Below are 27,761 nucleotides of genomic sequence, written 5' to 3'. Positions count from 1 at the left end.
ATACGCAGTGGGAGATAAAATGGAGAGAGTAGAGAATAGAAATAAAAAACATGGTTAAAAATAAAAAGCAGAAGAAAGGAAATAAAAAACTCTCTGAACCAGCTACACACACACACACACACACACACACACACACACACACACACACACACACACACACACACACACACACACACACACACACACACACACACACACACACACACACACACACACACACACACACACACACACACACACAGACCTGAGCTCTTAGAAATCAAACCCCTCTCCTATTGACAGTTGAGGGGTCAAAGAGTGTGAGTGGAGAGAAGTGTCTTCAAAATATGGAAATTAGATGTCTGACCACATGCAGCAGAGCTGGCCAGACAGGTCACAACCTCTAACTACCACACATCTGTCAATGTGAACTCTGACCTCACACATTGTTTAGTGCTTCATCAGGGTGCAGAGGCAGGAGAGCGACCCGGTTGACCCGACTCTCCTCACTTGCTTTTAGCTGCTACTCTTTAGTCACAATGTTTCCTGTTTGTGCTTTTGTTTTATCCCAATCAGTTTTTTTTAAAACTGCTGAGACGACATTCCTCATAGATTTTTGTCCGAACTCACTTTATGTTTGAGAAAATGTAAGTCGGTCCTGAGAAGACTTGATTTTTGACTGAAGGGTAAACCAGTTGTCTGTCTCTGAGTGGAGCCAGGCTGAGCAAAGCAGAACAAAACATTTAAAGTATTTGTGTTTGGCTCCACCTTGTGGTCAGCTACAACCATTACGTTTTCCAGGTTCAGCGGTCAACAGTACAAATATTATAAACAGAAGCTGGAATAACAGAATAACAGTACTTATGTTGATATCGAGAGTAGGGCTGCATTATTGGGCAAAAACATATTGTTAAATTGTGACAGATATTGCGATTTCATTATGATTCATAATTATTATGGGAATTATCATTTTTGCATCAAATTAAATTTTCACTGAAAAAAAGATTAAAATTATGCTGATGTGTTGGGATCTGTACCAAAGAAACACGTTTTCTTACATCTGGAGAAGAAGATTTGTAGACCAGGGCATCTCTGCAGCACCTCAGTACTTCATCATAATGCTGTTTTGACACACATTTACCTTTTATCAAACAAATTGCATATTGCACTTGGTCAAATTGCGGTTTCAATAATATTTTAATTAATTGTGCAGTCCAAATATCAACCTTTCCCTTTTTTCTGGACATTTTCTGGAAATCCTGAGGTCAAAAGCAACACAATAAATAAAAATCAAATAATCACAATTGTGTCACTACGATAAATAATAAATTGTCTTTATTGGTGGACATTTAATACTAACTATAACCAGCTAGTGCTTAAATTTAATTTTAAAAATAAAGAATCTGTTGAAATAAAATAGTAGCACAAAGACAAGTAGGCTTAAATTACAACTTGCATACAGTAATGTTGACAACTTCACTGACATTTCAAATGCAAAATAAAGGAGAATAAACATGAAAGCATACTAACAATACAGTTGTCAAACACACAGACAAGACAGACAGACACAGCACAAGTCACACTGAAGAATCCTTTATACTGTATATTGCAGCTGCCAGACCTTTCTTACCAACCTCTCACCTGACTTTAACAAACCACGCAGCACTGAAGCTGCACCCAGAGACGCAAAATCCTGCAAAAAACTTCACCAGTGTTTTTGTTAATTTTAAACAGGGGTGTGAACCCCTCTGTGTGCATCATCCAACGGCCAACAACAAATAAAAATTGACTTGAAAAAGTTTTTCACTTTTAATACTTGCAGAAAGCTGCCTCAGGGTTTTGTGTAGGATTTCACATTTCTGAGTTGATCTTATATGTCAAATCAAATTCACTTACTGGGACACTTCATTTTCACATACATGAACCATTCTTCAGATCAATCCTCCACAGCGTAACACAGGTGGAGTGAGCTATATGCCACTCATTGTAGAAGGCCTGTTTTATTTCTTTAATTGCCCTAGATTAGAGACTGCAGTCAGGAGCAATCTCACTTGAATCACAGACTTCATTATCAGGGAGGAAAACACAAAAGAGATACCTTTTGATATAAATGCATTTGTAACATGCTCACATACAATAAATCCTTAATTTATTATTTAACAGCAGACAGTAAAAAGTCAGCTTTCTTCATTGAAAATAATAAACTTAAGTTGAGCTAAGTAGATACTGAAGCAATTTAGGTACATTTATGTCTAAAAGACAGTATAGCATTAAAGACAGGATCTAAAATGAAGACGAAAAACAAACACAAATTAACACATTTTCATCGTGCCACGTTGCCCTAAAAGCTGAATACTGGGATACATAAATAATTTAAATTGATAAAATTACATTAAGTTGCATTAAAACATTTAAATCCTCAACTAGAAGACAACTGAATACTTACTAACGACTCTCAGAGGAGTAACAGGCCTGGGTCCAAACGGTGTTTCAAACACCATTTGGTTTAAGTCTCAGTGTTCAACAATCAGACTGATTTCACATTTGACCCAGATCTGTTATGGGAATGCTTACTCATCATCTGACAGTGAGCATCCCGACTTAGTCACATAGCTTTGTGTAGTTAAAAAGGAGTCAGTCATTCAGCCACACAGGCTGAATGAAACATCCCACATCTGCTGTACCAGTCCCAGACAACAACGGCCCGATTTCCTCCTGTAGAAACACGACTCGTGGCTGTTTCCCAGAGCAGCTGCTCCTGATGTCTGTATTTAGCTGCAGTGAAACCTCTAGTGCTGTTCAGTGTATGATGTGCAATAATCCACAATGTAATGTGCAATGAAACAAGTGTGTATTATCATAGGAAAAAAAGGTCCTGGGTAAGTTGTGGTTCGTTTATCCAAAAGATGTCAATGTTTAAGATGATGGCGAACAATATGAGATTCCAAAATCCTAAGTTCTTCCACAAAGTCCTGTTTTATTTTGCTCTTTCTTCTTGGTGTCTTTCTTCTATATACTTTAACATTTCTCTCTTCTTGCATCTCTCTTTAAACAGTCCAAAATAATTCTTGGTATACCACATCAGTGTTGCTCCCAGTGAAGGCTGAGAGCTCCACAAGTTTATTTTTCAGTCGAAACTCTCTGGTTTCCCAGGGAATCTCTGTGGTGGAGTGGCTCATATCTGCTGCACAGTGACAACTTCTCAAATGGCCACAGATGTGCTGTTGGGCCGTTGTAGCAGATGAGCAGCTACTCTGTCTTCTAGAAGGACACTCCTGACATTCTGCCAGGACAGATGCTTTTCACTTGGCGTGGCGGCTCTTGGGTTGAGCTCCAGGACTGGAAGAGGATCCGAGATGTCTAGCGTGGCTCCTCCAGCGCTGATGCAGCACAAAGTCATAGTTGGCGGAGGTGCTCATGGCATAAAATACATTAGCTTTGTCTGGGATCTGGAGCTCTGAGGCAGAAAGAGGAATGAAGTGATGAAGTGTTGTGATTAATTGTCTCTATTTCAGTTCTCTATTTCATTCCTCAGTATGATGATGGTAATTTTCAGAAATGTCTGCATTTTATATCTACTAAGAATATAAAGGAAGAGTGGTTTTCCAGCTCTGAATGTCTTGCATTTATTTAGGTTTATTTAAGTGTCAGTGAAGGAGCTGATTTTATGCTTCCTCTACAGTGGATTTACTCACATTTACTGTTGATGTGTTAGAGGCCCAAACTTTTTCTATTAAATTAAATATTGGTGTACATTTAGCCAGTTTACACAGAGGAATGACTCCTGCCACTAAGGCTCAAACTTATAGAAAGTCTTAACCAAGGTGTAATACTGCTTGACTGGCAGCTCTGTAATTCAGTACATAATCAGCTTTAAATGCTGCTTGTCATTAGTGGTCTTACATTTGGTGTACAAAAAATGCTCAAGAAATGGAGGACTTGTCCTAATCCTGTTCTGAGAAACATCTTCGAAAACACTAGACTGCTCAAGGAGAGGCCTGAGGAGAAGAAATGTACCTTTCCCATTGTTGAGCATCTGGCAGAGGCTGAAATCATGGCAGCTGACATCCTCCATGTTGTGTTTTTCAAGAGCCCTCTGAATCACCTGCGGCGTGTGGTCCTGACTGGTCAGCTGCAGATGAAACAGACAGACACGTGTCAAAATACAACCAGAGTGAATACTGTAACTCTCACATTTAGAAATCTGAAAACAAACTATTCCTGCTTTTATTGTAAAACATTGGTCTCCGGGTCAGAACAAGTGTGTAACGCATTACGGCACACACCACCAACCACCACTGATATTGGTGAAACAGGATCATATTTTATGGAGAAAATGGTTTCTGGGTTTCTGGTCGGATATCCTCTGGCTGCTCCACCTGAACTCTCTGTGATTCAAAGAGTTTTCTCATGGAAAGTAAAGCTGCGAAATGTCAGCTAGCTGGCTTAGCCAAAACTGGCATGAACACCCGGGACTGGGTGCTCAGAGTTGGTTGTTGGTGTTTTCAGGCAATTTCTAATCCTGCACAATTATTTACAAATACTCCGAAGTGAAACACGTCAGTGCTCTTTCCACGTAATGAGTCTGGGAGAAATTAAGCAATAATTTCTTCTTCCACAGTGTTCCAACTAAGTCAACCAAAAACGGGCTGGCTGACCATCGTCCTTACCAGTATGCTCTTGTAGACGTTTCCATTGCTGACACACTCGACGCTGACCCTGATGATACACGAGTCAGCAACCTGTTTGTTGTAGACGGGCAGCGCGGCCTGAGGAGAGCAGCCGGACGATGACGACTCGGGGTTCAGAACCAGAGAAGAAGAGCTGAGGTCCGGATGTGAGGAGCTGAAGGAGGAGCTGGAAAGACTGGGAGAGGAGGAGGACATGGAGCTGGAGGAGAAATCCCCTGCAACATTGTGAAGAGAGCCTGAGAGAGACTGAAGGAGGGGAGGAGAGACAGAGGAGGAACTGTGATTATCATGTTCCAATTTTAAACCAACTAAGCAGCAAATCGCGTACCTCTATACACTGACTATAAACATAGGAGACTGTCTGGGCTCATACCTTGAGTTTGAGTCTGAGGGGGGAGGGCTGAGGGGCGGAGAGTTCCTCCATTTCCGAGCTGCTGGAGCCAGAAGACGACACACTGATCTGGTCAGCATGGGTCTTCCTTAGGGAGCTGTCACTGGCTATTCGCAACCTGCAGACAGACAGACAGACACTTTAAATTTTTTCTACCGTTACAAAACAAATCTTGAGACTTCTGGGTTTTACATACAAACAGCTAAGGAGTTTTTTCATAGCAGTCGATGTCATAATAGGGCAGCTGTGGTGGTATTACAGACTTACGAGGCGAGCTTCTTAGTAAGCAGGCGACTGCTCCATGAGTTGGGAGAACTGGGACATGGGTCAACTGGAGGCTCCAAGTCACGAGACAGCTCATAGCTTCAGGAGACAAAAAAATAAATTAAGAAATGATGCAAATGGTTTTCCACTCCACCGGATTGCCTTTATATTGTGTTGCAGTTGCGTCAGTGTGTGCCTCACCTCTCCTGGTCTGTGAGCAGTGTGTGCGCCTGCAGCCAGGTGGTGATGTGAGGGTTGACTGGGAGGCTGTAGTGGGAACAGGAGGCCTGAAGCTGCCGGATCTGAGAGAGAATCTCAAACTCCTGCGAGAGAAATAAATAAAAAATGGAATACATAAAAGAATGAGACAGAAAATAAAAAATGTCCTTGAATTTCAGTACTAGCTATTAAAATTGAGAACAGTAATGTGAGACACCACTAGGAGGCAACACCTACCCGTCTGCGCTTCTCAAAGTTAATGAGTCCACCCTGCGAATAAGGAAATAACCAGTATGACAAATATGGCATCATAAATCTACCAAAGTACCATAAAAAAGACCAAAACAACAGGTGGGTTTGCGGATGTGATGTGTTCTCACCTCCACAGTGTCAGTCAGTGCTGTATCCAGCATGGTGAGGACAGTCAGGTAAGTGCCGAGGTATGGCACAACACCACTGCTGAAGTTCTGAGGACACAAATGAAGCATTTTTACATTGAGGCTGCACCATTGACGACAACAACAGAGAATCCCCTTCTTACTAATTTGCATTGTCATTAGTGATCTCAGTATTCTGTCCTCATTTTCAAGTTGTTGTTTTTTTAAATCTTCTATTCATTCATTCAGTGGTCATTCACCACTCTAATAAATTGGTTTCAGAAATACATACACATTATACTACAAAGAATACATGAAATTACAGATTTGCAAGAAGCTGAATCTAATTTATTAGCTTGGTGAATTCCTAAATGTTGCTCTAATAGAGAATTAGCTAATGCCAGCCTCGTTATCTTGAAGAAAGAAACTTAAAAACGAGGACAATATATTGAGCACACAACTCAATGACACTAATGACAGTAAAAATGAAAGAACATACTTGAAATACTAGATACTAGAAAAATACAGACAAGACTATCACCATTTAAAAACAATGAATGTGGGGGTATAAAACATTTTACACAGTCACACCTGGACAAAGTAAACTGTGGGAAACACCTTGCACACGCATCAGCTTTTATTATATCTTGCATAAGGGGATAAACTAACAGTTATGCGAGTTGAAAGTGTGCAAACTTTTTCCATCGAATGAACAGATTAAAAAAGAAAGGGGAACTGGAACTCTGGTGTCTATTTTAGTAAATTGAACAGTCTTGAAAACATGTGATTTTTAGGGAAACAGAATTGATGATCCAGGCAGAGGAAAACAGACCTCTGCCTTTCATCTCTAACTGGCTGCCAAAGCTGACATATTCACTTTAAGTTGGTGGTCAAACCTGAAACTGGAGGAACAACAAGGTTATTTTCAAACAAAGTGCTGACTTATTTTCTTACCATCTGTCTGGACGCTGAACAGAGTCGGGGTGATTTGGAGCCGAGGGTGGCACTGCCATCTGGATGACTCCCATCCTGCAGAAATATACAACAGTCTGGTCAGTCCAGTGAAAAGAAAATACCTAATAATTCAGGGCGCTAATGTGAAAGTGCTCTGTGTGAGATGTCAACCAAGGAGACATGTTACATAATTGTTCTTTTCATGGTTGAGCACCTGCTGACAGGGTGCTGCTGGGTGTGGGAGGGTGCCACTGCAGAGCAGGCTGCAGTCAAAGTTACAGCCTATTGTGCTATTTATGTGTGTGTGTTTATATTATATTATATTATATAGAGTATTAGACAGTATGTACTCAATCAAATCAATAAATGCTGATTAGCACCAACTGGCCACTTGTATTTGTAGTTTTATTTGAGTTGGCTGCTAACAATGGGCTTTTCATTTTATAATAGAACTGGGCTGCTCAGACCAGCACAATCACTGAACAAACCTTCATATCAATTGTCTTTCACAGGGAACAAAGGACACAGGGTGGCAGGTGAACTGTACACTGAACATTCATTCAGTCTTACAACAAATCAACCAACTATTCAACACAATACATTCAGTTAGCTGGTTTATTTCATTAGATGTTTAGGAATCATACTGACAATTTGACATGTGTGTTTAACACTTTACATGTTACACTAAGAATGATTTTGTTCATTATTTCTTATTCTGTATTAATTGGTGAATTAGTAATACTATAATATGTCAGAAAATTGTACATTGTGACATCTTAAATATCTTGTTTCTGTCTTACCAACACTCCAAAACCCAAACAGTCTGGCTCAACAACAACTACACAGATCTTTCCCTCGTTAATTAGGCAGAGCCATCAGTCTGCATGTTGCCTGATCCGGTTGAGCCAATCACAACCGTTTATTTAATATGGGGTGGGTTTTATAGAATGATTGATAGAGGTGCGTGACCAGTCCGGATTTAAAAAGTCACACTAAGGTCTATCCTAAACTGTCAAACTAGGCAGTGCTGCTCAGATATAAAGATTCTGTTACTGTGTTGCCTATTTCTTATCTAAAATGTTTTCTGAAACATATTTTTCTTAGTGTACTGATTAACTGTAATCTTAAAAAGTTTATTTCTTTTTCTTTCTGCTTGAAAACGGACCAAGCACAGCCTGATGCTACTCTGATTGGTTGTATATGTATCCAGTTGCATTCTGGTCTGCAGCCGTGGAAATCAAAAATGAACTGAGCCATTGCAGGTTCATTTGCATTTGCAAATTAGTCAGACGATGCCAGGCTGGTCTGTGTGTGTGTTTACGTCAAAAGTTACACATAGTTACCTCCACCAAGATCTCTCTGCTGGTTAGCACACAGTTCTCATCAGGAAAAGTCTCCCACAAGTTGTCAAAGGTGGCGATGCTATCGCTGAAACAACACAAATTCAATCAGTTAAGACCTTTTGTGGAGTGAATACTCACCCTGAACAAGGCTGCATGCTCAAACAAGATATATAGTTCAGGAAAACTCACTATGGAATTGATTTTGTATTGTTCTTCTTTATTCACTCTTAAGACAATTTTCACCTTTTTTTCATTTTGTGCACCCAACAAAGAAACTTATAAATTATGAATAAAACAACAGTTTACTGTCTTGTAATTGCTTGCTGACCTGCTGACAGCAGCCCAGGTCTTCTTGAGGCGATACACAGCGTTGGACTGCAGAGCTGAAAGGATGGCTCTCAAAGAGGAGAAATTCTTCATCTGTCTGCACTCCTGCAGAGAGAAAAGACAATAAAATGCAGTTCTGTTGTGCCGTTTTGATAAAGAGTTATGTTCATTTATGTCACTTCATTGTAAGTCTAAATATATTGTGACCCTGACCTGAGCAATAGCGATCCACCTCTCAATGATGCGTGCTCTGTGGGCGGGGCTGGTGTGAGCGCAGTGAGGTGAGCTCGGGGCAGTGGAGGGGTACAGGAAGGTAGAGGAGGAGCTGGGTGATGAGATGGGAGAGGAAGTGGAAGGGCTGGGAAAGGACGGGCAGAGGAGTGAGGTGATGACACGGTTAGTAACGGCGTTGAACTGGGAGATGGTGGCGCGGACGGTGGGCGCCAGGTTTCGGTTTTCCTTCTTGTCACGCTGGGACCAGACGCAGCCCAGGCAGTGGAAGGGCACCGCTCTGACAAACAGCTCCTGAGGGAGACGTGATGACAGGGAGAAACAATGAGAGCGAGTGACCCGCAGTGACACATAAATGAGCTTTGAAATATTTGTTAAAGAAACCTACAGCGTCCAATCTGGTCAGCTGCTCTGCCACTTCTCTCACAGGAAAGTCCATAAAGTTGTTTTTGTCTTCCTCCTTAGTGGACAACTCTCCTCCGTGCTCCTGGTCTCTGTGCTCCTGGTCTCTGTGCTCCTGGTCTCTGTGCTCCTGGTGCAATGATTTACTGCTGTGCTTTGACGCAGACTGGCTGCAATCTGTCAAACACACAGAATCATAAATGACAATAAAACAAGCTGCTAATAGGATTTCATATTATCTACAGTTCACTGCTGAATGTGGACACACACACACACACACACACACACACACACACACACACACACACACACACACACACACACACACACACACACACACACACACACACACACACACACACACACACACACACACACACACACACACACACACACACACACACACACACACACACACACACTTTGGCTGGAGTAATGATAATTCTTTTGCACAGAGTGAAAATTGTTCTAGACAATCTGGAGCAGTGGATCTGCTATAAATAAAAACATGGTTGACAGAGTATTACAGATGGATAGTCTGCAAAACTTCCAAATTATTCTCTTATGAGATAGTTAGCTATATAAGCCATTATAATTGTGTTACTTAATCAGATGATCTACTTAATAATTCATCAGAAAATCATGTATATACAGTACACATGCACACAGACACCAGCACAGTGGCCCATCATGGTGGCGGAACATAAACAAACCGTACATAATCACATCCCCGGTTCCCCTGTACCTTGTTCCTGGAGCCTTTTGAGGAGGGTCTCGGCAGTCTGAGCCAATCGTCTGAAGCAGAGGCGATGCCGCAAGTGGACACACAACAGTCGCAGGGCCTGGTACTGAGGGGGCTCGTGGAAGTCTTCACTGTACTCCTCCAGCCACAGCCGGATCACCGGGGGTAAGGTACTGTAGGGATGGATCAGGGAAATGAAGTGTTAATTATGGTGTACTTGTCCAGGTTAATCCTTGATTGAGGTTAAGGGAGGCCTGGACAGCACTGGCATCATTTGTGACAGATAAATCAAATAATAATAACCGTTCCTTTGTGTGGCAAAGGCTCATTGGGTGTGGGACAATGTTAAGATTTTAATTTTTAAAAACCCAATTTCGGCTGATCGCAAATCTAGACTAATCTTTGCTAATCGAAGAGTGACCACACTCACCTGCGTGGGCAGACCGTGTTATCCAGGTTGGCAATGGAGTCCTCTCTGTGGAAAAGTAAACACAATTACCTATCATCTGTGAACTGCATTTCAATGATAAGCAGCATGTGAAGGGACAATATGGGGACCTACAGCAGTGGTGATAGAAAACTAAATTAAGTAAGAAGTAATGAGTAGCACAGAGACATACGACACATTTAGGGAGCAAATCAAAGAATGTGAAAGCTGTGTTTGAATTCAGTTGTCATTTACACGGCAGCCATCAGCTTACAGCACAGGTGGTTTACAAGTTAATTACAGCAACAAAATGTTACATCCTGGACAAAATCCTGTAAGGCAAAGGAGGGAAAACACACTTCCCAAGCTGTCTAGAGGCTGACCTCACATAAAGCTCACAGGAAACCTGTTGCCACCGGCACCATAGATATGAGGGCGACTGTTTGACAAATAATATATCAGGCCAACAGCACTAATGGTCGCAGTTTCACGGAGGCAGCCATTTGCAGAACATTGAGCAAAGGTGAGCTGTAAAGACCTGATAGAGACAAAAGACCAGGCAGGTTCTACGGTCGGGATCTGAGCCTGTTTTAGCTGTTAAATCAAACCAAATTAATGGAAAAAATCTCGACTCTGAGCTGCTCTTGGAGAGTATTAAACTCCTTTCTGTGTCTAATTCTGAGATGTATTAGTTACAGATGTATATTTCTCACTCAGTCAAAATTCAGATTTCAGGTGTAGAAGTGCCTGTGTTGGGTGTGGAGGGCGTAGTCTTCACCTTTCAGGAATGGAATAAAGCTCCTGACTGCTTTGTTCAGTCCATGACGATAAAACCTGCCTTAGAAACTCGGCGTCAACAGAGCTTTGCGTTGTGAACAGCTGAGGCGACGTAAAGAGGGTTTTAAATAGCTGTCTTCTTTAGAAACTGATGGGTGCATCTGGCAGGTTGAAACACCTGGTTACGTATATGCTCCTATTACATTTGCATACAGTGATGATGACCTATTTAACAATAGCACACACTGGAATAACAAATCAGTGTCAATGAGTTTAGAATATATTAGAGACCTTCTTCATTGAAATTAAGAACCTTTAAAGTGAAATTTGTTTATCACAAAACTAGAAATAATGAGAAAATATGTTTTACATGTATCCTTTTATCTTTACATCATAAATAAATAAATTCATATTTATTTTTTAATTGGTATTTCACTATTGTCAACTATTTTCAGAATAGTTCATTTTGGGGCTTTCTTGCCGAGACTTAGCTGAAAAGATCGATACCACTCACATGTCTCACATGTTAAACTGAAGCTACAGCCAGAAGCTGGGTAGCTTAACACTGGAAACAGATGGAAAAAGCTAGCTCGGTTCTGTCCAAACGTAATACCCACCGACCAGTGCCTCAAAAGCTCACTAATTTACATGTTATATTTTGTTTTTATAGCCCGACATTTAACCACAAGTTAAACCCCGGCTTGAAAGGTGCTGGTAGGCTTATTTCGTTTATCGTCAGACAGAGTTAGACTAGCAGTTTTCCTCTGTTTCCAGTCTTTATGCTAAGTTAAGCTAATGGCTGCTGGGCTCCAGCTTCACATTGTGTTGTATAGTTCAACAGAAGTCTGCAAAATCTCGGTGTGGACAGATTCTCACCTCTGAAACAGCAGCTCGATGAGTGTGCTGGTGGAGGTGAAGGCTCTGTAGGTGGAGAGGAAGATACGGATGTAGTCGGGCTCCTGGTGCTCGGGGTCCAGCAGGTGGGTGACCAAACGCTCCAGGGTGGCAGCCTTCAGCCTGCGCACCTTCACCGTGTGGTACTGGACGAAGCTGAAGGCTGTAGGGGGCTCTGCCGTGTCTGAGGCCGGCAGGACGGGCTCCCTGCGCAGCGTGATACCAAACACAGCCCCGTCCTCCTCCTCCTCCCCCCACTCCTGCACTGGGTCCTGCAGGGGAGAATGCAAGGTCATCAAGATCTGACAAATAATAACCCAAATTCACAATACAGCTATTCTGCTTATTTCTCCTTTATATGGGAGAGGATACAGTCTTTAATGTACTTGAAAACAGAAACACACAATAATTTACGCAAACGTATGAAAAGACTGCACGACAAGAAACTTTTACAAAATGTTTTTCTTAATCCCCAACAGTCATTGAGCTCTTTTGCCAATAGCTGTTTAACTGGATTACTGTGACAATCTTCTGAAACACATTCCTGATGACAAATGCAATAAGCCTGCAGAGTGAGTCATTTCATTAAAAATGTTAAAAATCAACGTCAATTAATCTCATTTTTGACATTCAGCTTGTGACCCAGCCTTGCACTCTGACGCAGACAGACACCTGGTGACTGGACTGATGATGAGGCAAAGAGACATTTAGTGGCATACTTGTTTATGTCCACAAACACCGGAACAATGTACTGAACCATGGCACTAAAATCAAATTAAAAAAGTGGCCGGGAGAGATCAGGAGGGATTTCTTTGCTCTACAGGTTCTGAAGGGAACACACGAGTGTAATAGAACAACAATAATATATTTTATGCCAAAAAATAAGCGGAATATTTTATACACAAGAACTAAGAAACCAAGTACCACCAGAGGAGAAATGTGTCATATTTGGAGTGATAATATTAAATTATGGCTCATTATTGCAGCACTAGAACAGTATTAACTCTTTAAGAGACTGGCTCACTGATTACTTGTTGCACCCCAATCAGATACAACAGTCCTTCACAATATGCTATATAAGCGTTATTCAGCAGGTTGGAGACAAGTTGAAATGCAATAGACACAAACTTAATATTATCTAAAGAAATTATAAAGTAAATTATAACATTATAAAAAAATAATGTCACTGTCCCATTCTGTCTCTTCAATGACAGGACACACAAATATTACTGACTGGACTCTATAATAATGTGTTTATGTGCACTAGAACCCAGACAGAGAAATAGAGAGCTTGTTGACAAATAGAAGCATGATGCTGACCATCTTCAACAACCATTCACTGCTCGGGTATGAGACCCAATGACTGTGCCAGTCTGTCCATACAGGCTATATGTAATCACAATGTTATTTGGCATATGTGTAACAATAGAAGCAGACCAACACCTGATATCACATGACAGAAACTCGGACAAAACCCAGTGTGTTAGCTGCCAGGCACAATGAGCCTGGATCTACACACTGAATGAAACCATTATAACTATATGTTTGTCTTTAAGAGAGAATAAGGTTCACGTGTAGCTGACTACATATGTAGACTAGTCAAAGTTTGACTGAATAACAATGTGCAGACAAGCTCAAAACTTACTCCAACTCGTTCTTCACACAAAAGGCAGAGAACATTATATCTGACCTACCATCGATAATTGCCATTTTCCCATGTTTGTCCTCCTCTTGGAGAGAGGAACTCCTAAAATCTTCGGTCTGTTGACTCCCGGTGATGCAGCCGGTTAGACCGCAGCGCTGGCGGGAATCACGGATTGAGCTCCGTCCTCCGACAGTTCACTGCAGTCTGAATGATGTCTGACACTTTCATCTTAGCTCATTAATGTAACAAAGTATATACGAGTAAAAAAAGTTCAACTATCGTTCAACGTTGGAGCTGAACGGCGACAGCGTGACAGTGGATGGACCAGTTTGAGAGTGCGAGAACTGGAGGAGGAGAGGACCGGGAATGAGAGGTATTTCACTGGGCGGGGCTAACGAGACAGGTGTAGGCGGGGCTAAGGTAACTGACCAATGATAATACGGTAATAAAAAGCGTCACATATTATTATGCAGAGTTTAAATATGAGGCCATGACTGAAAAACAAATGTTAGTACAAATAGTGATCTACCTAAAATATTAAATTAAATAGCTTGAAACTGAAAGTGTGTCCCTTTTATTTTAACTGTAGTTAAGTAATTATATTTTATTTGGTTTATGGGTTTTAGATTGTCTTTTTGGGGAATTTCTCTTGAAATATATATATATATAGTATGGTTACATTGTGTCAGTGGGTCCAGCAGAGCCAGTATTCCCACTCAGTTAAAAGATATAGACTGTGGCTGCAATGGTTCTTATCCTGCCTTAGAGTCCAACAGTGTGTTTGCTGGATAAGAATACAGCCTCACTTTAACTGAAGCAGACAAATGTACATCAACACCACTTATTATAACCACAATACTATTTGTAATAACCTTTTAGGCATAATGGGGAAAGAGATTATGAGCTGTTGCTTTAGACACATAACACATTATGAGCGCTTACAGCATGTTTAATGGAGCATTCATATCCAGGTATGATAGTAAATTATGTGTATAAACTTGTATAAAACTGTCTCCTATTTCCTAAGTGTAGACATACTGTATCTGAACTTAGACATAATACTGTGACATCTGGTGGCCAAAGTGTAAACATTAAAAAGATACACTTTCAATTATTTCCAGTCCAGATCAAGAACAGGCTCACCAGCTTTGAACCTGCTCCACATTCTCATCAGGAAATGTTTTTTTTCAATTTTCCAAAAACTCCCATTATCGTTTTCCAGTTAGAGATTAAATGCAAAGATACAAATGCAAAGATACAAAAGGAAAGATTCTGTCTGCTAGATGTGAGGAGCTGATTTCAGGCCAACATCAACATGCTGTGATCAGTATAGTTCAGTGCTGCTGCCTCTAAAGAATCCAGTCAGGACAGTTTTTCACAACAGCCTAGTTTATGTTCCAGCCCATGGTGTTAGGGGCGTGGTGGGGACATACCGCATGAAAACAGGTCTGTTCAGCTCCTAAAAAGCATTGCCTGCTTTGTGACTCGAGAGAAGCACATAATCAAGACAACATTTTTAAATGAAAAGCCTTCGCTACCACTGAAAACGCTAAATGTCATCAGACTGACTTACAGCAACACACTGTGATATTACACTGACAAGCTAAGCAGATGGGATGTCCTTAAATCAGGCCGTCTACTGCTCTTTTCGCTCACTGGAAAGAATGAGCTTCTTGTTTCTCTAATGAGTTTGTGTGTATCTGAACAGAAAATACTACCATCATTCTTCCATGTTTGCCCATGCCACCCACCCTCTCTCTCTCTCTACAGAAGCTAAACAAAAGAGCAGAGAAGCAGGGCCATGAGAGACCTCAATTAGCGGTCATTAGACACATGAGTGGGTGATGAGGTGGCAGGCAAGCAGCAAGCGAAATCATGCATGCAAGGTGATGCTGAAACATGTTGGTTGAAAAATCCCACGTGACTAAAAAAAGCTTCTTTTAGCTGGAAAACACACAACCCACTCATAGAAATATAATCTACTTCCTGGAGAGTCAGCTGTAGTTCCTTCTCAGTGTCACTAAGTATCTGCTGTTGTTGGTGACGTCCCAAGTGAAAACATGTTGACTTGAACGGGAACAACAGCAAAAGTTCCCAGGGAGGAACTTGACGTAAACAATGACTGAATATATGACAGCTGCTCCGTCACCAGTGTGTGATTACACCGAAGTAATGACATCCATATCAGAGGACACTAAATAAAACACTTCAATCTGAGACCTCAGCCACTTAAAATAACAACACAGCTACGCTAAAAGGTATATAGGACTTTGTTCAGAAGCATAATTCAACACACAACATACACCCAGCCTCATAACTCACACTTAACTCGTCTCAGCTTCGGAGTGATTTGCCAGTAAATCAATTACTCACCTGACCAGGAAATAAATCAAACACTGTTTTGATGACTGATTAATCATTTATGTTGATTATCAAGAAATGATGCTAAATATATGCTGAAGAGCAATTAGACGATTAACTGATTAGTATAACGATATAAAAATACTTTGATAATGGATTAATCACAAATCTTAAATCAATTCATTTTAAAATGACAAATTTTGAGCAAAAATGGAAGATATCACTCATTCCTGCTTTATCATCTGTAAACATTCTTTGGTCTTGCATAATTTTCTTTGATAGTAAAATGATTATCCTTTGAGTTTTGGACAGTTTGTCAACCTGAACATGACCTGGGAACTCTGATGGACATATTTGATTATTTCCTGACGTATAAACCAAATGATTCTCTGACAAAATAATCGATAATGAAAATGATCATTAGTTTTAGTCCTAATTTTCTGGTTCAAGCTTTGCAAAAGAAAAGGTTGGTGGCTTTTCTTTGTTTTATATCCCTGCACATTTAATTGAATGTGTTGCTCAGACAAAACAAGGAACTTAAAGATAAAAAAAAATTATAAATAATACAATTTTACAGACCAAACTGTTAATGTAGAAAATAACTGACACATTAATCAAAGAGGAAATAATCATGTCTTGCTGCCCTATGGCTGGGTGATGTGGACTGTGGAAAATTGGTCTTGGTTTTGATTACACTATAAACAGCCAACTAGCCTCAGACATTTGAATATGTTATCTCTCATGCAGCCAAATAAGGACAACATTTAAGCTAGAAACCCTCATATTATATTTCCCAGGCCACATTTAAGGTCATATCACCACATAAATATTAAATCTCCTTGCTCTAGGTGAAATACCTTAGAAATGTTAACATTTACATATTTCAATGATGAGTCCTCCTACACGTATTGTGTGTGTGGTTGGCACCTCTCATGCTCTGCTGGACCAAAAGCTTGAACAATAAACTATGTGTGTACAGTGGAGATAATGCAAAGTAGTCAAAGCATTAATACAATTATTTCCATGCATGACATTTTGACAACTGAACTTGATGTAAGTGTAAATGATTATTAAATATTCCACAAACCCTGAACTTGGTTTGAGATGAAATAGATCTCAAACCATACATAACAAATGCATGTCTGGTAAGTGTTTTAAATGGCGTGACGGTTTAGGACAAGAGTAGCAGCAATTACAGTCAGCTGTAAGATAACAATAGCTCACTGAGTCATATAAACCTTGTGTAGTTTTATTCCAGCTCACCTCACACTGTCCATCAGTGTCCAACAACTGGAAGCTTGTCAGCCACACGCCGGGCTCCGTGTCCATGTGGACGTCCACACAGTGACTCGGCCTGAGCCACAGCAGCCTCTTCATCCTGCCCACCCTGCTGCGGAGGCCGCGGGACTCCCCTCCATCACCGCCTCCACACACAGGAAGAATGGTCCTCATCTCCCGCTCTGTGTCACGCTACGAGCCCACACACCTCGTCAGATCTCCCCCACACCTGCTGCCTCTTCTGTGTCAGGGAGGAGAGCATGAAAACATTAGGCATGGTCGCTTGCTGCATTGTTTTCTTTACATTTCATCCAACCATCAAAGAAGCATCCAGGTCAGCTGTAGGCAGGTTACACGTTGAACAAAGATGAGTCCTAAAAAACTGGGTCAGTGGTAGTTTGATTTACCATGCTGGGACAGAAATAGGGTTAATGTTTCAGCCTAACTCACTTCATTAGGAGCAGCACAGCACAACAGCATAAATTACCTTAATTCAATGAACTCCCTTCATAACAAACAGCCCCTAAACTGACATACAAAGTCATTTTGTTTAAACCGATCTTGAATCAACACAGTTTTATAGCTACCAACAATCTGTGGTAGCAAAGAAAGGCATATAGATGACTAAATGAAAAAACTGGCAAAGCGTATATGCTACACCCTGTATAGTGGAAATGTTAATATGGTTTCAAATGGCCTCAACATGAGAGCAATAAATCAATGACAATATGAAGTCTGCAATGAGATACAGCACTATATAACTTTATGGTCAAGGCTTAATACAACCATAATATACAGCTTCCTTTCTTTTTAACAAAAGTACAAAATTACACTGGGGTTCACAACACCACTAAAAACCACAGCTATTGAGAACAACGTTTCTCCTGCAGCATCCCCAAGAAGAATCTGGATATTGTAGCATTCAAAAGATACTCTGGATGCAATCAAAAACCCATTTACATAAAAATAAAAAAAGTTACTTAACCTTAATTTTGCTTCTCCTGAATCCTGATGAAGACCATGTTCAGAGCTGTACTCGTCCAGCCAGAATATTCACGAAGAGACGGTGTGAAACTTGGATGGAGGAAACTCTGGCATTTATCTCGGAGGACGGATTGTTCTTTGTGTTTGTGGGTGGATGATGCTCTGCGCGCATGTTTATGCCGTGTGAGTGTGTGTGGTGCGTGGTGTGTGTGTGTGTGTGTGTGTGTGTGTGTGTGTGTGTGTGTGTGTGTGTGTGTGGAATAGATTCATCCCTGTTTGGCTGTACACTGAGATGTATAATTGTCCCATTTTGATTGCATCCCATCATTCCAGTTCACTGGCCTCCTCATTAGAATAAAGCACAAACTCTCTGCCCTCATTTTCACCTGGACCATAGACAGAGTGACACAGACACTGAAGCATACATGTGGATGATTTGATTCTGCTTCAACAAAGTGCGCAGACTTGCAGAATCATCCACATCATTAAGATATAAAATGCGCTAATTTGAACTGGCTGATGATACAAGTCGTTTGCTGATAAGATGCTGTCTCTTACCTGACAGACTGGGTGACCCTTATAAAATCGTGACAGCGTGACACGATTTAAAGCCCACAGCCTGCTGATACATGTTGGCTGGAGGCCTGGTGGAAGGACATGTTGAGGAAACTCATTCACGCTTCTGGCAGCGTTTCAAACCCTGCAGAAGGAGGCGCAGGCCCGCCTCCTCTCACTGATTGGTCGATCGGCTGGAAAGGAAACTATCTATCCAATTAATGCGCATCATTTACTACTACTGTGAGAGGCACTGATGTAATGATTGATTAGCGGTATATTTGGCACGTAGATTAGCCGATCAGTATCCAACACGAGGAGGTTCTTTCCATGCTGCGAATCATTCAATCAAACTTTATTTTTGTGTGAATGCATTTAATATTTTAGTATATGTAAGCATACAGTGTATGATGAGATGAAATCTGGATGTCACAACTTTCATAAGTTTAATATTGAACAGGATCACTATGACAATAAAATATATTACAGTCAAATTTGAGTTACATGCTATTTATTTAATTTTGTATGTGTCTCTTGTCCTTTGTTGGACTGAGTCTGTGTTTCTTGTTCTGATCAAATACAATAAAGAATCAAATGCAATCAAATTTCTTTCTTTTACACTTTATTTTTATTCATTTCATGACAATGGTCTAAATCAATTCCCAACCTGGGGGGGTCCCAAAATAACTTCTTCTTCACATGAAATATAAGATATATTCAAGTCTTCAGGACTATAAAAACCCTTACAAAAGCTGAGAAGAACAAAATCATCATCCACACTAAGGCAATAACCTGTGAGTAGTAGAGATTAAAAAAAGGTGATCTTGATCTAGCTTTTATTAATTTAAACATAATACCAAACCTAAAGGCTAAACATTGATTGAATAATTGTAATTTGTTGGGATCAAAAAAGCAGTCGATGTTGGATATCCTGAATGTGGCCTAATTGACAACTGCAGTCTAAGTCAACTTTCTTCTTGACCTTCCAAACATCATATAGGTAAAATCATAATATTAACTAGAGTTTACAGAGGCTAAAAATAAAACTAGTGAATTTAAAACAGCACTGAACTCTAACAGGTCACTAACACAAAGAACCAAAAGTCTAAAAACTCTCCAGCTGCTCTTTAACTTTCCCTTGAACTTACTGCGCGCGCGCACACACACACACACACACACACACACACACACACACACACACACACACACACACACACACACCTATACACATTCAGTGGGAGATCAAAGAGCTTTAGTTCATAGTCGAAAGTTGTCCGTCTGGTTACATTCTGTAAGTCATTCAATCACAGCGGCTGAGACATCAACCAAACAATTAAGACAACAGAGGTTACAATCTGACATTCTGGTATGAAGAATTGTTGTTCTGTCAATAACTCACAAGACAATCCACCTAACACCCAAGACCTTGGCTCCGTCAACCACAAAGCCTTTGAGTGAAGAAGCAGAGCAATGTTTGAGATGCTGAACATAGCAAAAATAGTTCAGGTGTTGGCTCTGTATTTCTACAAGCAGGGTAGGATTACCACACTGCTCTGTATCACACCTTAAACTGGGACATAGAGTCTTCATCAATGTGGTTCACCCCTTAAATACAGGCTGGATTCATCAGAGGTGTTGGCTTTCAGTGAATTGCAGATCATATTTGTGAGATAAAACCCATTACATTCACAATGGACACGTTTCCATCAGCAGGACAGTGACAGAACACCTGTGGACACAAGTTACCTGCCCACCTACAGACATTTATTTTATTGGTTTCCCCTGAAGCTGAAGGTAGAAATTCTGAACTGTGAAAAAGAGGCGGAGAAACGAGTGTTGGTGCAACAGTGGCACCTGACAGAAAACATTACTGTTGTCAAAACAAACACAGTTATACAACAAGTAACCAGTAAAGGCACAAAAATCATCTCAGGTAAGTTGTGCTCATCTTACAGCATGTCCAAAAAATTATTTTCATTTGCATTTTCAGCTAACAACTGACTTGAAAACTAAGATTCTTTGTAGCAACTTAGTAAGCTCATTTCACACTCAACTCCATTTTGAGACTGCGACGTGGCTCAGAACTTGCCCTTCTTCTTTTTCCAGGGCTTCTTCTTTGACTTGGAGTCAACGATCAGCTGAGACTGACGCTTCAGCGCCTCCCTTGAGATGATGTCAGCCTCGTCCTCCTCGCTCTCGTCCTCTGAGACACAACAGTGACAGTTTGAGACAAAGACAGGTTTAGACTTTGTGCTTGTATTAGTGTGTGTGCGTGTGTGTGTGTGTGTGTGTGTGTGTGTGTGTGTGTGTGTGAATGTGTGTGAGTGTGTGCGGCTCCCTACTCACCGTCATTGAAGAGGTCCAGTCTTTGGTCCTCAGGTAGCTTGACACGGGTGTTGTAAGCTGGCAGTTTCCCCTCGATCCTGACGTAGAACTGCTCAGAGCAACAAAGAGACACACAATGAAACTAGTCAATTGCCAAAGTAGATTTTCAATATTTATTATTAATCCTCAAAATCCCATATGTCCATGGAAATCTGGCTTCTATCTGACTTTAAGTAGGTCTTCACATGCTCACAATAGAAAATGTGATTAAAAAGTTATTCACAAAAAATATGTCAATGTTTAATTCTAGTATTATGTTTATTTTTCCTGTATAGGTGATTTATTTTAGATTTAAAACTTATAAACTGAATTTGTTAGTGTTTTTTAGAAACAAAAACTTTAAGAGAGACACATTTGAAGTTGTAGAAGAGATGGGATCTTTTTGAAATGTATCTATAGAATCTAGACTACAAACCACTAACCACTGTTTTATCTATTTTATATTATTATAAGTGGTCTTTTACATAGGTCTGGTGGTGTTTACCTATGATAAGTGTTAACACTGACTACTTCTAGAGTGATGTTTATGTCTGTGTCCTCATCATCTAACAGGTACTGTATGATGATCAGCAGGTCGGTGTCTCGCAGACTTGATGTTCTACTTTGTGGTAGAGGTGCGAGTTAGGACAGCCAAGCAGTTTCTAACTGTACCAGTCAAGCAAACAAGGCTAGACTGATTTTAAAATTATCACCTCAGATTTACGTCAATCACAAAGATTATGCCTTCTAAAAAGGGATCTGAGAGTAAAATAGTCAATGTCATTAGTAAATGACTGTTACGTGTTTCCTATGGTACACTCTGATATCCGATGTTCTCAAACAGAGCAGGCGCTGCCAAGCGTTAGTAATCACAAGCAAACACTTCAGGTGGCTCTAATGGCTGCCTTTCCATTCAGATAAGCTATGCAACCACAGCAGCATGCATAACATGCTCAGCCATGCTCTGTTCATTTGTCACTCTGTGCAATGTAGGCTTATACAGGAGACCTAACATGCCCTTTGCCAAAACTGCATTTATCATTGAAAGTTCAACCTACATACAGTTAGTTCATGTCAAAAAAATAATTTTACACAAACCAGTTTTGATATTCCCAAACCCTTTCATCAAAACAAACACAATACCAGCACTCACACATAAATAGTCTAGATAAAATGTTCGTAAACTGAAAGGTAGTTAATACATAAGACTGAATGCCCAAGCCCAGAAACATAGAGCAAGAAGCTATATATACAGAGTTATCCAGAGTAATAAATGAAAGAATAAAAAACAATTACTTTACATGATAATACAGAGAAAAACCTTCATGATGTACATACATTCACATAGTATATGTGCCTTAAAACTGTCCTAATGAATGTGTAAATAGAGAGTACATAATACCCAAAGAAAAGAAAAAAATCACTGAAACAGGATTTGTCTACAATGGGGTCAAATAAAAAAGAGACATAAAAGCCTATTGAATTTTTGGAGAGCACAACAATACAACAATATTGCCCACAATAACCAAGGATACTCTCAACTGTGAGTGCTGATACTTTTGTTTTAATGCTTGCTTATAACAGTGATTTGGACCTGTGCTCGCTGCTACTTCTCATTGTACCCAAACCCTTTCCTGTACTCAGTTACAGAGATATTACTGGCAGACTATGTTGGTCACATGGCCTTCATCATCTCAACAGAGACATCTATTCACGTATAATGCTGCTCATGATCCAACATTTTCTCTTAGGGAGGACAGTATGTACGACATGATTCATCTAATTAATTGCTCGTGTCAAAACCACAACCCGCATTTCAAACCACTGCTGCTGGATGAGTGTTGTGGAGGTTCGACTCACCTCCTCCTCCTCAATCTCCTTCATAATAGCAGCTGTATCCTTTCCCTGAAGCTCCTCCTGCAGCAACTGCAACTTCAGCTCACACTGGGTCATCAGCTCTACCACAAACTCATCTGAGTCTGGAGACACCTCGGCCACGGTGTCCTCACTCTGGAGAGAAATGGAAGCAGGGTGAAAAGAAATGAGCTTGATAGTTAAACTCAAATCTACAATCATGATGGGTGAGGTCATGTTTACCAGCGTGATGTGTTGAAGTTTGTCTGCGAGGTGCTCCACTCCGGCTCGGACAGTACTGAGGGCTTTAACAAGCCAATCCAGCTGCTCTTTACCTGCATCACACCTCTGCTGTTGAGCCTGCAGCTGCTGCTCGCACTCCTCCAGCATCTGGTGGTCACTGATAAAACGAGAGAGAGAAAGCATTACACGGCTTCATACATGATGCCTTTATTCCACTATCACTGTCTGAGTGTCTCACCTGGAGAGTTTAGCCTCTCCAGAATATTTCATATCCTCGAACTGTTGCCTCAGGAGCTCCTTCTGCTCCTTCAGCTGCTGCAGCACCTTCTCGTTCTCTTCCTTCAGCTTCTCCAGATGTTGGTGTGTCTCCTTCTGTGAGATAAAGCGCTCTGCTATCTCCTATACACAGAAAAACATAGATATGTAATCACTGATAGTAACCATATAAATACATCCATGGACAGTATGTGTAGATGAATAGACCTTCTCTTTCCACATCCCTACCTGTATATCTGTGACTCCTGTGGCCTCCTTGATGCGTTTGAAGGCCTCCTCAAAAGTAGAGATGGCCTTCTCCTCTTCACCGGCCACCCTGGGGGTGCTGCGCTGGGCCTCGCTGCTCAGTTCATCTGGCTGCATCGCTGTTCTCTGAGCCTAAAGGCAGCACAGGTTATAACCACTCAAAACATTACTTGATTCAATTCACTCTACAGAATGTCGCTGTTTTGAATTAAAGGTCCAGTGTGCAACCTTTAGGAGGATCTACTGTCAGAAATGGAATATAATATGGATAATTATGTTTTCATTAGTGTAAAATCCCCTGAATATAGGAACTATTATGTTTTTGTTAACTTAGAATGAGCCTTTGATATCTAAAGACACTGCGGGGTCGCCTTTAAAGGAGCCCACCATGTTACTACAGCTCTAGATAGGGGCGTTCACCTGCTTTGGTCAGTTTCGCAGCACCGTAGTAGCAAATGATGCCACTAAATTCTACATACTGGACTACATATATATGTATATTTTAAACCACCACATATATCTCACCCTTCTATCAACTTTTTCAGCTTGGGCCTTGCGCTCCTCAACCTTTTTCCTGTAGCTGGCAATAATACGCTCTCTCTCCTTGCGCTCCTTGTAGAGCAATTCCTCTTGCTGCTGCAACTCAGCCTGACAGTAAGAAGAAAGGGAAGGGGGTAACACAAACAACCTGTGAGTATGTAAGCAGTGAATTTGTCATGACTACAATTCAGATACAGATAAAAAGGATTTTTTATAGAGGCCGTCACAGAGGAGGCACCTTCACCCATCATAATCTTCAGCTGCACATTTATTTTAAAGAAAGACAAAGAGAGAGAAGAAAAACAATTCTGTTTGCACAATGTATGGTAAGATGAGGTAAGCTTATGTATCTGTATTTGTAAGTTGTATATATGCATCAAAATGAAAAGGAACAGGAATAATCACTTAAAAACTGTTTTACTTGTGACTCATAAAACTTAAATCAGAAGTATGACAGTAATGATGGGTGAATCATCCTTCTGACGCCTTCATTAGAATTAATAACACATTTGTGAACTCGTAGCAGAGGAGGTAACCTTGGCAGCTTCTTTAGAGAGCTGGGCGTCGTTGTTCATGACCTGCATGTTGTGGAGCTCCTCTCTGTGCTTCAGGATTTCTGCTTCCAGACTGTCCAACTGGCCCTGGAAAGTCAGACTCTCCTCCTGAAGAGATGACAGTGGAAAAGTGAGGGATAGAGAGAGAAAGCACAGGAAATAAGGAAAGAGTGAGCGCAGCAGAGAGTGTTTTACAAAGGATAAGATGATAGGAGGACTGATGCAACACTAACGCCAGGACCACTGAATGAATTATTACTGGCTAATCAGGTTGTGATCTAGAAATGAAAGCTTGATCTATTAAGTTGCACTGGATAACAACATTAACCACATATGAAATGTAACTGTAAATCAATTCAACTATTACCACTACTACTATTAAAAAAAGGGAGGTCAAGCACTGTGCAGTGAGCCAGGGACAGGAAGTACTATACCATTTGGAAAGTCTCAGTCAACATTTAAATATCACACATGCAAAGTCCCGTATCGAAGGTACAACACCACGGGCCATTACTCTGCAGAGCAACAGCGCATGATACTTGAATGAAAATGAATAACAGACTGTGTGCAAAATGCTCTTAGTGTATCTCTCGGTGTCTACTGATGGCTAATGCAACTTACCATATTTGTACTTTTAAATCACTTGTGATTCTATTAAATCACAATGAAAAAGGCTCTCAGAATAACCTCTACACAGGCAGCTCAGTACAATCAGTGTTTTTTAGACACAAATCATTATGGGAGGCAGTGGCAATGATAGTCCCACCTCACGTCCAACAAGTGAAGATGAGTCATTTTGAGGCTAAAAATGTTGGACTAACCTGCAGGTGACTTTTGATTTTCTGATAGTTAGTCATGATGTTCTCAGCCTCCTTGCACTTAAACTGGGTCTTCTCCAGACTGTTCTCCAGCGCCCGCAGTTTCTGATGACACACGCAGCATTGTTTACAGGGCATGCATGCACGCACTGTTCTGTCATGTTTTTTATTAAGAGTGAAGAAAAATACATCTCTACATGAGCTTGAGAGGTAAACTACCATGGCATCTTCCTCTTTTTTCTGAGTGCGAGCGTCAGCAGACTGTGCTCCATTGCTGCCCTCTGGTTTCATCCTCTGGTATTCCATCTTCAACTCTTCCAGGCGGCGATGGTGGGTCTGGGTGGTGTGTTTTAGGGCATTGAGACGCTTCTTCTTAGACAGCACCCGCTGTTCTAGTGTTGTCAGGGCTTCCTGACAAAAGGGTAATGACAGCGAGAGGATGTGTGATTAAAAGAGAGACAGACATGCAGACTGTGAGGGGCGAACAGAGAGAGTTGTATGCTTGTGAGCAGTCTCAATCTATTATTTATATTACTAAAATAATTAGACACAAGGCTGAGAACTCTTTTCCATTTCAAATGTAATTGTTAGCTTGCTACTAATAATAGCTGAGGTGTTGAGTGAAAGCTATGGTGAAAATAATTAACCTAATAAGCATGAACAAACCGCTGCTGCTGTAGAAGCATATTAGCACACAGTATTTATGCTCCTTCCTCTCACCTTCCCTGACATGTTGCGGTAGGCGTCCTTCTCCAAGCCTCTGTTATGAAAGGCCACTTTGATGACATTATCATCACCCTGGGAGGCAAAACACCACAGGGAACAACACTGTTAAACAACTTGGGTCATGTGTAATCTCTTAAGGCTTTGAGTATCATGTGAACCTTGTAATTGCCTGCAGTTTAGTCACACATTTCAAACAATATGATTAAATAAACAGACAAAGCAATGGTTTACTCATCAATAAACAGATAAAGCAACGGTTTACTCATCAATAAACAGATAAAGCAATGGTTTACTCATCAACTACCTATATACTATAAAGTGGAAATATCACTGACAGATATTGTAAAGAGGTTTCAAAGTGAACAAGATTGACATAGTGAGGAAAGTCAGGTATGATCTGTTTTACTGTTTACTGTGAAGAGCTGGGACTCACAGCATTGACCTCTGCCAGCTGTCTGTACAGCCTCTTGTTGTCCTGCCTCAGCTGGCGGATGGACTCGGTGTTTCTCTTGATGGTGGACTGAGAGCTCTCATAGTACGCAGTTCTGTCGCCCTCTGGTGGACACATTTAATGGTTACACACCAATGACAATGGAGAAATTATCTCATTATTGTCTAATAAATACTAATTAGCTGCTTTTTCTGTTGGATTTAGTTTGGGGTTTACAGTGGCTAGTCACATAATAACCTATATATGACAGCTACCTAACTACTTGTAGCAAAGCTCACTTCCTTTAGCAAGAACTGAAATCAGAACACAAAGTAGTAAAACAAACTCACCCAGTAGCTGGATTTTACGCTGCAGCTCCGTTATCTGGTCATGCAGCGGAGGTTTAATCGTGTCCGCACTGAACGGCATTTTTGTCCTCTCACTGTTGTACAGAAGCAAAGACACAGCAAAGAAACCTATGCCAGCAGTCAGTGTTGGCTTGACCTAAACCAACACCTCTTGTAGGCTCCGGTGCTGCCTAGCAACATGTACACTTACACCAAAGCGAGGCTCCAATTAACCCTGTGTGTGCCGAGCTCCTGCGATGATGAATTATACAGACTGCAACTGTGACCTCACTGGTTATCATTAAAACATGCTGTTTATGTGATAAATACAATACACTATAGCACTAACTTAGGTCCATATGCTTATTCTGGTTACTAAATATTTCAACATTAAATGTTAAATATCAATAGCTACCAAGAACCCTGCTCCTGTGAAAAAACCAATGACTAAATGCTACAAATACAGGAAGCTACAGCCTGAAATACAGCCTACAATTTGTAAGCTGTGTATGGAGACTAGCT

The 27,761-nt window shown here is 40.8% G+C and overlaps 2 protein-coding genes across 3 annotated transcripts; both read right to left on the bottom strand.

Annotated features, from left to right (window-relative positions):
• Positions 1–1,299: 1,299 nt before the first annotated feature.
• Positions 1,300–18,430, bottom strand: rgl3a (ral guanine nucleotide dissociation stimulator-like 3a). 2 transcript variants are annotated; one of them, XM_051384728.1, is made up of 18 exons: positions 18,288–18,430; positions 17,288–17,543; positions 12,001–12,290; positions 10,351–10,395; positions 9,924–10,093; positions 9,165–9,355; positions 8,759–9,070; positions 8,547–8,650; positions 8,219–8,303; positions 6,876–6,950; positions 5,925–6,011; positions 5,782–5,814; positions 5,527–5,648; positions 5,329–5,424; positions 5,044–5,179; positions 4,650–4,916; positions 3,997–4,111; positions 1,300–3,436 (listed from the first exon to the last, which is right to left on the bottom strand). In XM_051384728.1, exons 2-18 carry the CDS (start codon positions 17,474–17,476, stop codon positions 3,282–3,284), a joined length of 2,472 nt encoding a protein of 823 aa, XP_051240688.1. In that variant the 5' UTR covers positions 17,477–17,543; positions 18,288–18,430; the 3' UTR covers positions 1,300–3,281. The 2 variants fall into 2 exon arrangements, with proteins under 2 accessions (XP_051240688.1, XP_051240689.1); XM_051384729.1 differs by lacking the exons at positions 17,288–17,543; positions 18,288–18,430 and adding an exon at positions 13,713–14,022.
• A 1,016-nt stretch (positions 18,431–19,446) lies between these two features.
• odad3 (outer dynein arm docking complex subunit 3) lies at positions 19,447–27,716 on the bottom strand. Its single transcript, XM_051384733.1, has 13 exons — positions 27,243–27,716; positions 26,896–27,017; positions 26,457–26,534; positions 25,956–26,147; positions 25,740–25,841; positions 24,901–25,026; positions 24,350–24,472; positions 23,807–23,956; positions 23,541–23,701; positions 23,303–23,459; positions 23,066–23,215; positions 21,188–21,275; positions 19,447–21,044 (listed from the first exon to the last, which is right to left on the bottom strand). Exons 1-13 carry the CDS (start codon positions 27,319–27,321, stop codon positions 20,920–20,922), a joined length of 1,653 nt encoding a protein of 550 aa, XP_051240693.1. The 5' UTR covers positions 27,322–27,716; the 3' UTR covers positions 19,447–20,919.
• Between the last annotated feature and the right edge of the window lie 45 nt (positions 27,717–27,761).

This window comes from Dicentrarchus labrax, unplaced genomic scaffold (assembly GCF_905237075.1).
Source record: "Dicentrarchus labrax unplaced genomic scaffold, dlabrax2021, whole genome shotgun sequence".
Classification (NCBI taxonomy): domain Eukaryota; kingdom Metazoa; phylum Chordata; class Actinopteri; family Moronidae; genus Dicentrarchus; species Dicentrarchus labrax.
This window is presented reverse-complemented; position numbering and strand designations above follow the sequence as displayed.

Excerpts from the sequence above, each read along its gene's own strand:
- rgl3a (XM_051384728.1), bottom strand. The coding sequence starts at position 17,476 with ATGAGGACCATTCTTCCTGTGTGTGGAGGCGGTGATGGAGGGGAGTCC. Across the intron at positions 5,180-5,328 it reads CTTACTAAGAAGCTCGCCTC|GTTGCGAATAGCCAGTGACA; the intron begins GTAAGTCTGTAA and ends GTCTGTCTGCAG. Across the intron at positions 4,917-5,043 it reads CCCTCAGACTCAAACTCAAG|TCTCTCTCAGGCTCTCTTCA; the intron begins GTATGAGCCCAG and ends CCCCTCCTTCAG.
- odad3 (XM_051384733.1), bottom strand. The coding sequence starts at position 27,321 with ATGCCGTTCAGTGCGGACACGATTAAACCTCCGCTGCATGACCAGATA. Across the intron at positions 26,148-26,456 it reads ACCGCAACATGTCAGGGAAG|GAAGCCCTGACAACACTAGA; the intron begins GTGAGAGGAAGG and ends CCCTTTTGTCAG. Across the intron at positions 23,216-23,302 it reads AACTTCAACACATCACGCTG|AGTGAGGACACCGTGGCCGA; the intron begins GTAAACATGACC and ends ATTTCTCTCCAG.